The 16,159-nt window shown below is 45.0% G+C and overlaps 1 protein-coding gene across 1 annotated transcript in view; it reads left to right on the top strand.

Moving 5' to 3' along the window:
* The window catches only part of PTPN1 (protein tyrosine phosphatase non-receptor type 1), a 32,122-nt gene that overhangs the window by 12,753 nt on the left and 3,210 nt on the right, over nucleotides 1-16,159 (top strand). The window contains exons 2-8 of the mRNA XM_068208093.1: nucleotides 8,835-8,925; nucleotides 10,529-10,629; nucleotides 11,856-11,954; nucleotides 13,451-13,588; nucleotides 14,025-14,234; nucleotides 14,680-14,841; nucleotides 15,452-15,687. Of these exons, the coding sequence (XP_068064194.1) occupies nucleotides 8,835-8,925; nucleotides 10,529-10,629; nucleotides 11,856-11,954; nucleotides 13,451-13,588; nucleotides 14,025-14,234; nucleotides 14,680-14,841; nucleotides 15,452-15,687 (1,037 nt within the window). The remainder of the gene's footprint in view (nucleotides 1-8,834; nucleotides 8,926-10,528; nucleotides 10,630-11,855; nucleotides 11,955-13,450; nucleotides 13,589-14,024; nucleotides 14,235-14,679; nucleotides 14,842-15,451; nucleotides 15,688-16,159) is intronic.

Below are 16,159 nucleotides of genomic sequence, written 5' to 3'. Positions count from 1 at the left end.
AGCTGTTGGTTCCAGCAAAGGGCTGGGTTCCTGAAGTGGTAGTGAGAAACACTAAGTTAGAAACTAAGGAGTTGGAGCATCCCTGCTGGGAACGAATCCACGTGGAGAGCACAAGCAGCATCCCTTACAGCAGCCAGGAGCTGCTGCTGCCTGTCCTGTCTGGGGGCACCACTCCTCAGGGAGGTCACGAGTGGCTGTTTGGAAGAGAGAGCGTAGATCAAAACCCCTGCTCTAGAGTAAGGTCTCATTCTCATTGAAGCCCTTTAATGCTTCAGCAGTCCAAGAAGACAGAGATGTTTATTTTGGAATGTGATGGCAACAACAAACTTGACATTAGGGTATTCAAAGGACAATAGCAGCGATGTGAAAAAATGTGTGGTATTTTGCTTTGTAAACCCTAGAAGTATGTTTTTGTAGCTCTAAGTCTCTGATGAGCAAAGGATTATGTGCGTGCACGTTCTCACAACCAGCCCGTGTTTTCCCTTTGCAGCAAGTGCTGGTGGTGTGTTAACAGCATAACACAAAGAATTGATGATAAGGCTTGGAGTGTACGAAGTCTGCTGCTTCCCCTATTACTCACTGCATTGCCTGTGGTTTTGGGAGGTGTTGTAAGGTGCCAAGTCAAGTTGTTGAGTTTGTAATGAGCTCGATAAGTAAATATGGGAAGCGTGGAGCTCTTTGACAGCTCAGATTTTTTGTTTTGAGGCATGTGTGGTTCTGTAAGGCCTCTCTGACATCGGTGAAGGGTTTGCTCTGACTTTGTCTCTGTGTAGGCATCTCTGATTCCACCTAGTTTGTCATACTTATTTTGAGCACCCACCAGAATTTCTGAGGCGAGATTATTTCCTGTTTTCAAGTAGGAATGTAAACTTCTTTGGTCTTCATTACTGTTAACCCCTTCAATGTAGTCAATGGCACCTTTCAGGAGGGGTGTCTGTTTTCTTCTGTTGGAACTCCCCCACCTCTCTGCGACTGAAGCAGTGCTGAGAAGTGTGAGAGAAGTGTGAGAAGCATTGTCCTAAATGTTTGCTAAATGCAGAGTTAGAAATCCTTGTGATCTTATTCAGGGAATCACATGCCTTCCAGGGAATTGTCCTGGTGCTAAATGTATGAGTATAAAATCAAACTGAAAAAAAGCCCAACATCACCACTGGGAGACCATTTAAAAAGCCTTCTCTTTCTCTGACTTGTTGGGATTGCCTTGAGGATTAGAGCTATAGAATGTCCCAAAGCTTGACAAATAATTTATCTCTGCTGGATAAGCAAAAATGATGGATTTAGGAGAGATGATGACTTTGTAGTAGCTGGAAGTTTTAGCCACACCAGAGGTGCTGCTCAGGTCTTGTGTGTTAGTGGGTCCTGTACCTGTCCCTGAGGTAGTCCCAGCCTCACTCCTGACTAAACTCCCTGGTGCTTGTGGCTGCTCCCTAATTAGTTTCAATTAGGGACGAAAGGGAAAGCTAATGAGTTGGTGAGGTTGTGTTCCCAGGAAGGTGTGGTTGGTGTTCTGGGAGTGCTTTAGAAACACTTGTCCTTTTCCTTCAGCTCCTGTCCCAGAAGGCTCAGCAGTGGGCTCAGTGCTGGCAGCCTGGGGAGGGAAGAGGATCGTGTGTCGTGGCAGCTGCAGTGTCTGGGGAATCACCCTTTGCTGGGAGCTCTGGGCCCTGTTCTGCTTTCATGGCTAATTTCATAACAGCGGGAAGGTGGCTGTGAGCTCCTGTGGGCACGGCCTCGCTGCAGTGATGCTCTCAGGCTGAGCTGGGGTTTCTCTGTACCTTCTGGTCATGCTGTGTGCTAGGCAAGTAGCTCTCTCACATCTGGTACCTTATGTTGAAAATTATCTCAACAAGGTTAAGATCACTTGGGAATGGCAAACTGCCCTTTTTTCTTCGACAGTGCTGGTATTTCAGCAAATTCTGCATGTCACAGGTGAGCAGATGTCGCTGTAGATGGGGAATGCTGGACTTGTCTCGTTATCTGTTATTCTGACCAGTATTTTTCAGATACCAATTGGTAACCTAGACGTGTTAAACTCATGTAATCTCCAAAAGGATTAAAAATGATGCTGTGAGTTTAAACTGCTGATGAGACAACTACACGAATGTTGGCATTTCTTTTTTGAAAAATAAATCGAACCTTTGCAATCTTATTTTGTTTCTTTAAAATATTTGTCCCGAGTGAAATGACTGTGGTGTTTGTCTGTTAAGCAGCTAAAGTGCTGTGCTGTTTGTTTGGCTTTTAGTCAACACACTTTCCAGGAAAAGGTGAAAGGACACAAACACCACAGATGAGTTTCAGTTGTAGCTCAGTGCATGTGAAGTGCAGGTCTTAATTTAAAGTGAAGGCTCTTTTTTAACAACTTCATTGAGGCTTAGTAGGAAGAGTGGAGCTCAGATGCTTAGGGCTGGTTGCTTTCAAACTCACTTGTGATATTACTCATGGAGCCCACAGAGCTCATTCTGTGTCTGTGTGCTCCTGCTCCTTGCAGTGGGGCTGGCACAGGTCGTTAGATGAGTGTGCTAATGATCTTCCCAACTGATTTAGGGGGCCTTCAACTGTGACAGTAGATCCAGTGCTAAGCGATGTCCTGGAATCTCTTCAGGCAGAAGGTGATAACGTCCTTCTCTGCTGGGACAATACCTAGTTCTGCAGTGGCCTTTCAGATTCCTCCTCAGATGCAGGTAATGCCGGATATTCTGGAAATTCATATTCTTTCAGTGGGCACTGTGCCCAACTGAATAGAAGAGCAGGATGTGTCCAGAGCCAGGAGTCTTGGATGCATACACTAGGATCAAAAATGGGAGAAAAGGAAAAAGAATCTGTAAAGATCTGTTTAGCTTTTAACTGGTAAGACCTTGAATGTGCTACCTGGTGAGGAAGCAAGACTTACATTTGATTATCTTATTTACTTATTAATCAAATTAGTTCATTTATCTTAAGATTACATGGTGGTAATGGATTATACAAGATTTGGGAGAATGGTGATAATGGATTATGCAAGATTTGGAGGAGATAGTACTGTCTTGATTTCTTAACATTGACTGAGGTTATCAGCACAGTATCTCTGAAAGAGAGTAAAGGGCTCTGAGTGAGTATAGGCAAAAATTCCGTGGTAAATTATTCCATGGTTGCTACTTCATGAAGCCAGAGATCCTCTTGAGAAACTCTAAACTACCTGCAGCGGGGGGCATTTCATGTCCTTTTGTTTCCAATTTGAAACATGCCATTTGCAGCTTGTCTAAATTCTAGAAAATACCTTGGTTATGCAGCACATGGAAGGGTGTGAGAAGTGTTTCTCATCCCTCACGTTCTAGCATTTGCGGGGTTCATGTCTTTTTTTCTCCTCTGAAGCCTCCAAAGCCTTGGGTTTTGTTGGTGGTGGTAGCTCTGTAAAAGCTATAATGCTCTTAGATGGCTTGTGAGATGTCAGAATGAAAATATTAGGTATCTAGGAAAGCAGGACTGTTTATAACCACAGTTGTCAGTCTGTGAAGCCTGGAATACCCTACGGGCCAGCAACGATACATTTTTAAACTCACACAAAACCCATACTGCAAAAAAATTAAGGCCTGGGTTTGCTAGGCAGACTAAATTCCTTTAGGAGTTTTGTGGCTATCTGGTCTGTGGGATGCACCAGTCTGTTGGAGATGAGGTTAAACCAGAACTCTTTATGTAGAGACCCCTAATGTTTGGGCAAATCAAGATGTGGATCTCATCGTGGTGGTTATTTTTCTTAGAGAAGAAGAGCAACTGAGTTAGAACCTCTTGACACTTTAATGAGTGTGGTTTATTTCCTGGCACTGACTTTGTTTGATGATACAGATAGCAAGGCTTTGCTTTTGCACAACAGCTGTCAAGAAAAAGCCATTTCGCATTCTCAAACGTCTCTATCCTTCCAATAATGTCCAAGATGCACTTCTGGAGCAGATTGAGTATCTGAGAGGAAAAACCAGAGATGGATGTGAACAAGAAAAAGGGAACTTGACTTGTTGTCTTACGCTGATGCTCCATTCAGTTGTTTCCTGTTTTGGCAGTGAGTACATGGCTACAAAACAGCAGAAGTAGAATGTTCCTGCCAGCAGCTCTGAACTTCTTCTGTTATGGGTCATAAATTTCAAGGACAAACTATATTTTGAACTTACTGAAATTTGAGAAGTCTCATGTAATTCTTTAACCTGATACTAGAGTTTAGCTCTTTGATTTCCCTGTCTGTGTTGCAACATTCATAAGAACGAGAACTGAAGAATCACTTTTTGCCCATTGCAGATGACACTGAGGCAATCTGAGAATCTGAGCAGCTGAACTGTGCAGTGTTGCTGTTGTTTATTGACAGCAGTGCCTTCCTTCTGGGAACGTGCAAAACAAATGCCCTGGTAAAGTTTGGAAGTGGCACAAGTCTGTGGCTTTCTCCCTTCTGGAAGTACAGCCGAGCCCTGAGAGCCATTCAGGTGCAGGTGTTAAAGTGAGCATTTACAGTGTGCAGTTGCCTCCCTGATCAAGTGGGTGCAATACAGGACCGGGGATTTGCTGCCAGGAGCCTCTCCAGTGAGGCGTGTTGAGCGGGTCAGTGGTGAGGGACAATCTGCAATACCTGCTAGCTGTGATAAATACGGCCCTGGGAAAAATGAGCCCACTTTGCCTCGTGTTGATATGATTTAATATGGCAGTCATGCCCAGTTTACATTCTCCTGGGGGGTTATTTCCGTGCTCCCAGCAGCTGACTGGTGTCACAAACCCTCTGCCGCCGCGGTGCCACAGGCGGCTCACAGTGCCCGGGCAGTGCTGAATTAGCAGGGGGCTTTCTAGGAAACCGTGTTGCAACTGTGTGATTTCTTATTTATTTATTTATTTGAACCTCGTGTAATACTGGTGTTGAACTTTAAACAAGCCTGTCCTTTCCTCTCTGCACTGCTCAACCTCAGGAAGAAGCTTCACACAGCAGGCAACTGGTTTCTTTCTTTTTTTTTTTTTTTTTTTTTGAGGGAGATTAGTAAGGAAATCAATACTACCATATCTTAGTTAGAAGCAAAGCTAGGAGACCAGATAAAATGTTTTTAAAGGGTATTAAAATCCACATTTGTTTCAGTTAGCTGGCTAAAATTCTACAGCTGCTTGTTAAGATTTATGTTGTGTGATGCAGGTGTCTGTTCATTTATCTGATCTTTAGATGACCTTCCTCTTACCTACAAGTTACATCCTCATTTCTTGTTCTTGCCGAAATACCCTGCTGTAAAGCTTCATAGAGGATATGAAATCAAATCTTCCTTGTCAAAGTGGGTTACATGAGCACTTGTGTGCTTTATATCTTCATGAAGTTCTTTGTTGGGGAGTCCAGGGCCTCAGGTTGCTCTCTCCCATGCTGAATCTGCAGAGCTTTTCCCATTTGTGTAAAGTGGGTGTTTGTTGTGGATCTCTTGGTACTTGCTGGTTTTCTTGTGCTCTTCTCTACAAGTCTTTGCAACCTCATTGGATTGTAGGGGTATTTCCATTCTGAAACCAGCCTGAGTGACATCTTGGGGAAAGAGCACCTTCCACTTGACTTTATTGTAACTTTTTACTCTTCCACCTTTTCCAGCAGTATCATGTGTCATCATTTTTTCCAGTGGCAGCTTTAAGAGGAAATCTGTTTTTTAAGCTAAGATTACTTTTTTATATAAGTCTTTATATATAAATTTTGCTGTCCTTAGTGTGAGTGCCTCAGTAGATGGATTAGGAGCAACTCTGTAGCCCCTGATAAGATCTTGGCATTTGCTGCTTCTCGTAGGAGCAGAACTGCTAAAATGACAGTAAATTGTTATCTCTGAGTCTGATATGCTCCAGGGTTTATGGTGCAATTAAATAGTGTGATCAAATTGAGCCCTGCTGCAAGGCTTCCTGGGAGTCTGTCTGGTGAGGCTGAAGACGTTGAGACTGCACCTTTAGTTTCTGTTCTAAATACTGATACACAAATCTACACAGTGTGCTGGAATGGCTGATGGCATGGCCACCTCCTCCTGTGGTCTAACGTAATATTTACTTGAAGATTTTGAGGTGCATCTTCTCTTTCTGAATCTCCTGCTGGCATCTGAACAGGATGGGGAAAGTGAAGCCCAATGTGCCGTTGTGCCCAGAGCTACGGGAACTTCCCGTTTGACGAACAGGGCTTCTGCAGACTTCCTCTTTCCAGCCCTGAAGTATCTGGGGGACAGGGCTTAAAACCAGGAGATGAGTGGCATGAAGTGACTCATGCTCCAAACCCAAAGCGTTTGACTTTGGAAAACTGACTTCAGCTCTAGCCCTTCCTCTTTAAAGTTTTAAATTGCACGACCTTTTAAATGAAATGTCGAGCTTCCTTTTTGACAGGCAGGATCTCTGCAGTGTGACTGGGTGTGATTCAAGGAGGTGTTTTGTAACTTCATGAATCCCTGCCTTCATCCACTACCTTCAGTTCTCGTGACATCGCTGGCTTCAGGTTCCTCAGAGCACAGTAAATAACTCCATGCTGTGAATGAGTGGTTTCTCCAGCATGGGGACCTTGTGGTACTGTTCTGAGCACGTTCTGGACCTACCCTAACAGCAGTTGAGTGGTGTCAGTAATGATGTGACTCCAGCAGTGACCAGGACCAGCAGTGGCCACACAGCTGCTGTGGGTAGCTCCTGTGGGCACTGGGTTGTTTCTCTCCAGCCGTGTTCTCTGTTGAAGGCAATTGCATTTCCACTAAAGTCACCTTCGTACCCTGGAAGTGACCTTGGATGATAAATTTTCTTTGGTCACTTTAGATGTTCTAGCAACTTCTGTATCCAAAAAAAACCCCAACCAAAACTCCAACCCACTTTCCTCCCACGTTGCTGAGGAGAGTATGCCCTGTCTGATGTGCAGGCATGCCTGCTCCCCAGGATTTCCTATTTTCCTGTGTTCCTCACGCTCAGCAGTGGAGTGCTGGGTGCTGGCTGGCTTTTCACACCAGGCAGCAGCTTGCCTGTTGCCGTGCCTCCATCCCTCTTTTGTTACCATCCCACCCCCACCCCGTGGTTTTTCCTGTTTCTTGAAACATGCTCCAGAAATACACTGCTGTTTTTAAATAGCCTGCTGAAGGCACACGAGTGACTTGTGCCTTTCCATCTGCTCTGGGCCTGTGGGAGCTCAGTGTCTCTAGAACTCCATTACTCTCCAAGTGCCTTTAGGCAGTGTGGCATCTTGAAAAAGATGGGATATTTGCTGGTGAGGTAATAGCCAGCTCTCTATTCCCTGCATAATAAATTGCCACTTTCAGTTCCTGAAATACTTGATGTTGGTATTGGAATCTGTGGAACTCCTGGGGACTGGCAGTAGTTTGTGTGTGCACATACATGTGGATGCTTCAGTGTAATATTTTTGTATTAGAGTTCCTTTGTATAATTCCATTTTGTAAAGAAGCACTTGATCCATTTACTTTTAAAAGAGGGGACAGTTTTTTATCAAATCTGTTAATGCTGTGAAATGAAACTGTGTATTAGTGCTGTTGCTAAAATAGCCCAGTATTTACAGAAAAATTCCGTAGGGATCTTGGTTTGGTTTGCATTTTGATGCTTTTATAATATGAATCCTGAGTGGGGGGGAGTTGTGTTGGTATTGGGTGTTAGGGATTTTCAACACACACTTGGGAAATGTGGTTGGTGACCTAGAAAACCATTTTTCCTAGTTCCTTGTTTTTTTTCTCTTGTTAATCCTGTACAGTCAGTAGGGAAGAATAAATCCCTGTAAAGTACAAAGTCACCAACCTAGTGTCAGAGACAGATTTCTGAAAACACCCATTTTAGCTGCCTCATGTTTGAGATATTAGACTGTGGCAGTCCAGATCTTATTCTCCAGACTGCATTCTTCATGAGCAGAAATACTGGCAGCCATGTGTTCAGTTATAAAAAGCTGGCAGCTGACGTCAGCCCTTATTTCAGTTTTGGAATACTGTGCTAATTTTGGGCAGGTTTATGTAAATCAGAACTCTTCTCCTGACATGTAGCATTCAGGGTAAATTGGTACATACCTGAAAAATGCAGCACAAGAGATAAACAGGTAATGTGCTGCAGTAGATGGCCCACTTGAAAAAATCTTGAGTGTTGGACACAATTCTTTGTATGCAGAACTGTGCTTACACAGGATTTATTTACAATGTGAAATTCTGTTTCAGCAAATTGGGACTAATGTCCAAGGACAGCAGAATTGTTTTTATTTTTACTTCTGAAGTTGTCTCAGATAGCTGAGCTATTCTATATATCTGAAAAAAAAAAAAAAACTGAGAGAAGCCTGGTGATCTGTTTGAGTGCTGCATCTGTTTTAGCTGAGCACGTGAATGGAGTACAACCGCCTTCTGCCATTGCAGCTCTGTGACATGGTGCTGATAGCTCAGGATAATGATGAAAGTGGTCTTAGACAAACCACCTCTGTGTGAGTGTGATGCCAAGGGGGGCAGAAAAGTTCTTTTCTACCACAATGCATGTTTTCACTGCTGCTGACTCAGAAGCAGGGTTGATATTTTCACTGATGCTGCAAACAAGGGCTTAAAGCAGTTTATGTGGAAGTGCTTTGAGGCAGAGACCCTGCTCCTTCAGGAGCTGAAAGGCATAATGTCTGGTGAATGTTGTGCTACTTTATTATGCAAACTAGTAATATTTTAATAAATAATGTTAGTGTTGTATTCTGAGAAATTTAAACTCTATTCTTAATATGAGGCCCAAAGTGCTTTCTGTCCAGAATTTCCTCACATGAAGATGAGAAGTCAAATGGGTATTTGTCTTAAAATAGCTAATGGTATGAAATTACATGGATTCATACATAACAGAGTGGGTTTTTGTTTTTTGTTTTTTTTTTGTTTCAGGACATCAGGCATGAAGCCAGTGATTTTCCATGTAAAGTGGCCAAACATCCCAGAAACAAAAATAGAAATAGGTACAGAGATGTCAGCCCCTGTAAGTACACTTTCTTTTCCATTGTTTGTAAGACTGTTGACCTCTAATGACTTCTCACAGCTAGATGTTCTTTGTAAGGACAAGATTCTGTTAGCTGGATAAGCACCCAAGACAACTCTTTTTGATTATATTTATTTATTTGTCAGACTGGTGTCACAGGATGCTTTTATATCCATAGGGTTATACAAGGGCAGCACACAGCAGGGTCTGTATTTGTGGGCAGAAATCTGAAGAAAGAAACTTGCTTTACCTTTGAGTCCTGCTAGAGAAGAACGGTGGCTGAAGCAGCATTTCTAAAGTTGCAGGGGTGGTTTCTGTGCAGCTCTCACCTAGCAGAGCCTCCTGCCAGGCAGCACAGGTGGCAGCGTGCCCCTCCTGGGAGCTGGGAGCAGTGTGGCTCAGAACTCTGCCCGAGATAAAGCTAAGCTCCTTGCAGCACCGAAGGAGCACAGCGGGTGCTCCCAGGCCACAGCTGGGTTTTTGAAATGGCTGTGTGCCCTGTGCTGGGGGAAATGCACCTCTGGGCACGGGTCCTGTGCAAGCACAGCTCGCTGTGCTGCTGCATCCTGGCTCTCCTGCTGTCATCCCAGGGACAGGGACGGGGACGGGGACAGTCCCACTGCCACCTGGCCACAGCTGGCATCCAGGGCCTCGGGCTGCAGTCACATGGGCAGAAATGATGCTCCGTGGCTCTGGTCAGAAATAATATTTCATGTGTCTGACAGTGCAGGGAGCTGCCAGGAGGTCTCTGAGCAGCCTTCCCTGCCCAGGACAGTGCCAGTCCTGGGCCACGTGTCCCCTCAGGGTGCAGCACTCCCTGAGCTCAGCACGCCCTGTCCAGGGCAGATGTCCAGCTGCTGTCCCAGGCCAGAGTGCTGCTCTGTGGCACAGAACTTCTGGCTTGGTGCTTAAAAGCTCCTGAAGCCTTTGGGGCAGTTAACCAGAACAGCAATGTTGCACGTAGTTTGCTTTACTAAGCAGGTCTGATATTTGAGGATGTGAGTAACAAATTCCTTCTTGCCTTTAGATAATCATGTTCCCAGTCTGTTTGCTTTCTTGCAAAATGTGGGAACCCCTGTGTGTATTGTGTGGTTTGGTTTCTTTAGTCCCAAGTTGAGCAAGTGACTAACAAAAGAGCAAATAATTTACATTTGCTGTATTTCTTTAATTTTGATCATTTTTTCTGTACATGAAAGGGTGGTCAGGTGGGGAACAGTAGCTAAATACCTATAAGAATAAAAGGTCTCTGTCCTGTTTGCCCAATATATGTTTAGACAAAGTTTTAACAGCCTTGAACAAGCTGTATTTGCATGTTTAAGCTGAAGAGATAAGCAGTTGTGTAATTGGATTTAATTAAAACCAGCAACTTGACAACTGTATGGATAGATAGATCAGTGTGATCTGGTTTGCAGATTGCAGTGGGGATCATTTCAGATGCCAAGGCCTCACTCTTGCAGTGTGTTCTTGGGAGGTGAAGTGTGAGCTGTGCTCCCTGCCCTGCTGAGGTGTTCAGCTCAGCTCTTTGACCCCTCCCTGATGAGGATGTGCCTGGACTGTGCTGTGTTCCGTGTTCATTAACCACTGTTTTCTAATTGTGCTGCAGTTGATCACAGTCGAATTAAGCTAAACCAAGGTGACAATGACTATATCAATGCTAGTTTGATAAAAATGGAAGAGGCCCAAAGGAGCTACATCCTTACCCAGGTAATTGCTGGCAGTGGATAATTAAAATCTTACGGTGGCTGGAGTTGTTTTTCATGGATTTTCTGTTTGTTTTCTTTATTGTAAAGCTACTTAAGTGCATACAAACATCTGTGTGTGTATAAAAGTCACTGCTTTTCCCTGAATCTGTCGATTCCACACCTATCTGTAGAACAAATTTAAAAGTACCCACATGCCCTGTTGTCTTATTCTGAGAGCAGGCAACCTTGCCAGGCTTCTTGTTTGTGCTAAATGTTCAGTTCCCTGGAGACTGTCCTGATCTCTGATCTTGGCTCTTTTTTACCCCTTCCTCCCACACTTTAGATAAAGGTAGACTGGGATTAATATTTTCAAGTGACAGCTCTTCCTTCCTGTTTCTAAAGAATAGAGATAAATCTTCTCAGGAAGAAAAGGGCAGAGCAGTGTGCAGTGTAAAAATGGTTCTTTGAGCACAGCTCTTACTGCCCTTACTCAGGACAGGGGGTTGATCACAGGGGTGAACTCTGGGGGGAATAGTCAAATGTGCAGCTGACTGATACTGGTTACTGTCCCGATCCACATTTAATGGCATTGGATGGCTTTATTTAAATCCTGACATTCTTCCTGAGGACCTGCTGTTCTGTTTGAGCACAGGAGTGGATCAAACCCAAACTTCAGAGCAGAAAATAGCAAAGGAACATAGCAGAAGTAGGAAATTATAAGGAAATCTACTTTGGGAATAGGCAGTCTTTAAAAGAAGTCACTATTTCATTCAGTCCCAAAGAAAATCTGTGAAGATTCTGGAAAGCCATATAATTTGTGACTGATTTTGCATCCTTTTAGTTGTTTGGATGTTTCAGTCAAGTAATAAGTTTCAAGTATCACGAATAAGGATGAGGGATTGCAGAGCAGTTTGACACAAATGTTATTCTTGCTTTTAGTCAGGGGGGTTTATTTCCCCATGACCTTTGTATATCTTTCCTGAGAAAGTGCATCATTTCTCACTCCCAGTTCTTTTCTCACAAATGAGACTGTCTCTCTCTTCCTCTTATGTATGGGGGGAAAACATTAACCATGCTTTCATGGGTAAATTCATAGCATGGAACTTAAAGCTGTCTCACTGCATTTTTTTACAGTTTTAAATGAGAAGTTGCATGTTACTTGTTTAAAATCGATTGCCTTGTGCAGGGGAAGAATGCACTGGCATTTACAGAAAATAATGCTTATTCCTGGGGATTCTGTCTCTGCAGGGACCTTTGCCAAATACTTGTGGCCACTTTTGGGAGATGGTTTGGGAACAGAAAAGCCGTGGTGTTGTCATGTTGAACAGAGTGATGGAAAAGGGATCCGTAAGTACTCACCCAGTTCTAGCTATGTGTTCATCACATTTGTGGTTTTCTCTAATAAAAACCCAAGTAAAACCAACCCAAAGAATGGGATGGGATGACTGCAAGTAGTTTTGTCTAAGAAACTGTACCTGGAATCGAATATTTGGTGAACTGATCTCACTGCAGTCAGAAAATCCCTCAGTTTGTAATTGTAGGGCCTAATTTCTCATGAATTTGGCTGAAAAAAAAGATAAACACACCATGACTCCACACAAACGGAAGTATCTGCTGCTCACCAGGGGGTCTGGAGTTGTTCTCAGTGTGCACAGATGGCACCTCTCAGGCTCTGCAGTGTGAAGTGGCTTTGCAGTAGAGAGAGAAGCTCTGGGGCTCCAGGTTTCCATCACACCCTGAGCTCTGATGGTGCAGTGGCCCCCGAGGCACACTGTCCCCTCCAGTGTCACTGCTGTACACAAGAAAGTATAGCAGTGTATGAAGGCTTTGTGAGTGCATCGGGTATCCACCAGTGATAACTGGGTGGTACATGCTTTTGCATCATCGGGAAAACATTCCCAATAATCAGGAAAATTCTTGGGCAGTGAGCTGTGTTTTAATGAACTGCAGTCTGGATTTTTCAGTGTTTTGCTGGGTTTTGTACTACAAGTGAAATTTAATCTTCAAAAGAGATGCGGTAACCAAATTTTTCAATAGTTTCTTCCTTTCCAGCCATTCCTGCTCCCTCTCTGCACTGCTCTAGTTTTGAACAAAACAAATTACTGTGATCCCTTAGGGCAGTGCTTACACTCCTCAGCAAACAGCAGTGGGAGTCTCAGAGTGGAGCACAACAAAATCTTGTTTGCAGACACATTTGTGGAGAAATTAGACACAAAGGCAATTGCTATAACTTTTACAAATCCAGACAAAAAGTGCAGAGAATAACTGCATTCTACTCCCTGATAAACAAGAGGATGCATTTTCAAAATAAATTAGAATTAGTTTGAGCAAAACCACTGTTAGTCTACGTATGAAGAAAATGCTGAAGGGGTTTTCTGTTTATGGAAATGGTGTCCAAAATCATCTTAGTCTTGAGCCTGCTGTTGGTTTAGCATTGTTCTTCCACTTTTGCTTTGGCCACATTGTTTGCCCTTTAACAAAAGAGGCCTGAGCCATGTGCAGAGCCTCGGAGAGGGGAGGGCCAGGGGGTGATCCCAGTCCCAGGGAGAGGAGTGGCTCAGGGGCAGCAGGAGGCGGCCAATTCTCCCAGGCACAGGATCCCCACATTTCATTGTCAGAAGCTTGGGAGCAGACTTTCCTTTTCTTGCTGCCGAGGAGTATTTTAGTTCCAGGTTTTTCCTGCACGCTTGAAAATGTGCTGCTTTCCTATTTGGTTGGCCCATTAAAGTCCCTGGCATGCAGCAGTCTCTGCAGAGCTCCTCTCTCTGGGAGACCTTAATAAGAAAATTGCAATTCAGTCAGAAGTGGGTAATGACATTTATGTGTCTCCTGCTTGGTTTTAGGTAAAGTGTGCACAGTACTGGCCACGGAAGGAAGAGAAAGAAATGTTTTTTGAAGATACAAACTTGAAGCTAACATTGATATCTGAAGATATCAAATCCTACTACACAGTACGACAGCTGGAATTGGAAAACCTGACCGTGAGTACCAGATCTCATCCAGTCCTTGTTCTCCTTGGGGTGAAATTCATCTCCTCACCAACAAGGGCTTGAAATTGGTGGTCATGAATTGTCCTGGATTTGATGATCCTGCATGAGATGTTGTGGAAATGAAACTCCTGGGTATTTATGAGGGACTCTCCAGGCAGTTTCATGTCTCAGCCATACCCAGAGTGACACAAGCTTTTGAACTGTACTGAAATAACTAAACTCGAAATAAGTAAATTTACTTACCCAATTCCCTTTGCTCCCAGTGGAGACCTTCACAACAAGGGACTTGTAATTAGTTTCTTGGCTGTGCAGCTCTAAAAGCTCCCTCAGACTGGTGAAAATTTGTCCTTGAAATTTAGTCAGCTGTTCCCAGTCCTTCTGACTGGTGTCCCCATACTGAAAGAGTTCCCAAACCCTGTTTCTGCAGGCCCAGGAAACTCGAGAGATTCTGCACTTTCACTACACCACCTGGCCCGACTTTGGGGTCCCGGAGTCGCCGGCGTCGTTCCTGAATTTCCTGTTCAAGGTGCGGGAGTCGGGCTCGCTGAGCCCCGGGCACGGCCCGGTCGTGGTGCACTGCAGCGCTGGCATCGGGAGGTCGGGCACCTTCTGCCTGGTGGACACCTGTCTGCTGCTGGTAAGGGCCACTGCTGCAGGGCCAGCTGCTCTCCGGCACGGGGCAGCGCTGGTGTGGCCGTAAAGGGGCCGGGGCAGGGCTGGGGAGGGGTCCCTGGGGCCTGCCGTTGTTTTACTCCGCTGTTCCGGGAGTCTGTTCCAAGGCAGGTCTCGTTCCTAAGTGGTCATTTTGAGTCTGGGGAAGGGAAGTCTCCAGTTTTCAGAGTGAAAAGACAGGCTTTGCAGAGTGAGAAGACAGGCTTTGCCTTCAGGGAAAGCAGCATATTTGAGGCCCGGTGTTTTCCCCTCAGTGTTTTTGGAGACCCAGTAACGAGCTGCTGATACCAGTTGTGTGTGAGATTGTTCATGCTGTAGTGTGGAGGGTGGTATGAAGGCCCTACCACAAAATGAGTCACTGTAGTGAACCTCATCAGGGCAGAGAACATGTTTCACATTTTTATCTGCAGATGGACAAACGGAAAGACCCTTCTTCCGTGGACGTCAAGCAGGTTCTCCTGGAAATGAGGAAGTACAGGATGGGGCTCATCCAGACTGCAGACCAGCTCCGGTTCTCCTACTTAGCTGTTATTGAAGGGGCAAAATTCATCATGGGAGATGCTTCAGTGCAAGTGAGTGCTCCTGGCAGCTCCAGAGAACTGCAGCAAGTGGGTGGGAGGAACAGGATGGAAGGAAGCTTCAAATTTGGTGCTTGCTTCAGCTTCAGTACATGTTTATATTATGGGGTTTTTAGGTACAGTGCTTTACAGTCTGTCACAACCTAAAGTGCTGTATTTTATTTATTTCCAAAATACCTGTTATGTAGCAGGTGCCTCCTGTGCTTTCCTGCACAGTGACTGGCATGGAGCTGCTGAATCAGCCTCCCCTGGCATTTCAGTACAAGTTTTCTAATATGCCTGAAGTTTAAGTGTCATGATTAAATTTATCAGAGTTTTTTTTATGGTAAGCAGAACTCTAGCAAAATAGATTTTATTTTGTGCTTAAGTTTTTTAGAAGCAGATTGGAATTTCTCACTTATTTGGCCAATGTGTTTTGTGTAGTGGATGCAGCTTGGGATTGGAGTTCTTGTGTCTGGTTTTTCTTTCTTTTTTTTTCAATGCAAATAAAGAGCCACTGTAAGAGTTAATTAAAAGGTAGAGTATAAAGATTCTGCCATGGTAAAATTTAAAGTTAGAGCAGCTTAAAAGAGAAAAGCTTAACTGGGTTTGTCCTTCCCTGAAGGAGCAGTGGAAAGAGCTCTCCAACGAAGACCTGGAGCCACCCCCTGAACACGCCCCCCCACCTCCCAGGCCCCCGAAGAGAACCTCAGAGATGCACAACGGGAGGATGCACGAGCACCCCGAGGGCTCGCCCAGGCCCCAGGCAGGGGAGGAGCAGATCAGGTGCTCGCTCAGCAGCGGGGAGGAGGCGGCTCCGGACGGCAGGGCCCGCTCCGCTGCGGCCCCCAGCACAGACAGGTAAAGCCCCGCTGCCTGCCCCTGACAGCTGGGCTCTGCAGCCAGAGCCACGGGCAGCGAGGGACGGGGAGGAGGTGCTCAGTGCCACCTTGAGATGCTCTTTGGGAGTCAGGGCTGAACGAGCAGCCACATTCCTCCCTTTCTGGCTGTCTGAGCAGGTGCTGGAGTTCAGAACTCCGATGTTCCAAAGTTGTGGGTAACCCAGCTGTGGGTGTGAGCTGGGTTCGTTCACTGCCTGTCTTGGTGCAGATTTGTGATGAGCAGTGAAAGCAGGTGCTGGTTAAAGCTCATTCTTGAAAGGGCACAGAATCCTCCCAAGCTCTTCCTAAACTTCTCTTGAGCAGCCAGATGTGTCCTAACTGGAGACAGGCTGTGCTTTGGGGCTGCTGCAGCTCCAAGAGCTTTCCAGCTCTGTGGTGTTCCCTGCCCTTGGAGCATGGCTTCTCTCTCCATGGCCAGTCCAGCATGGAGT

The sequence above is a fragment of the Anomalospiza imberbis genome, chromosome 17 (assembly GCF_031753505.1).
Source record: "Anomalospiza imberbis isolate Cuckoo-Finch-1a 21T00152 chromosome 17, ASM3175350v1, whole genome shotgun sequence".
Classification (NCBI taxonomy): Eukaryota; Metazoa; Chordata; class Aves; order Passeriformes; family Viduidae; genus Anomalospiza; species Anomalospiza imberbis.
The sequence above is the reverse complement of the archived record's forward strand: the minus strand, read 5'-3'. Positions and strand labels throughout refer to the sequence as shown.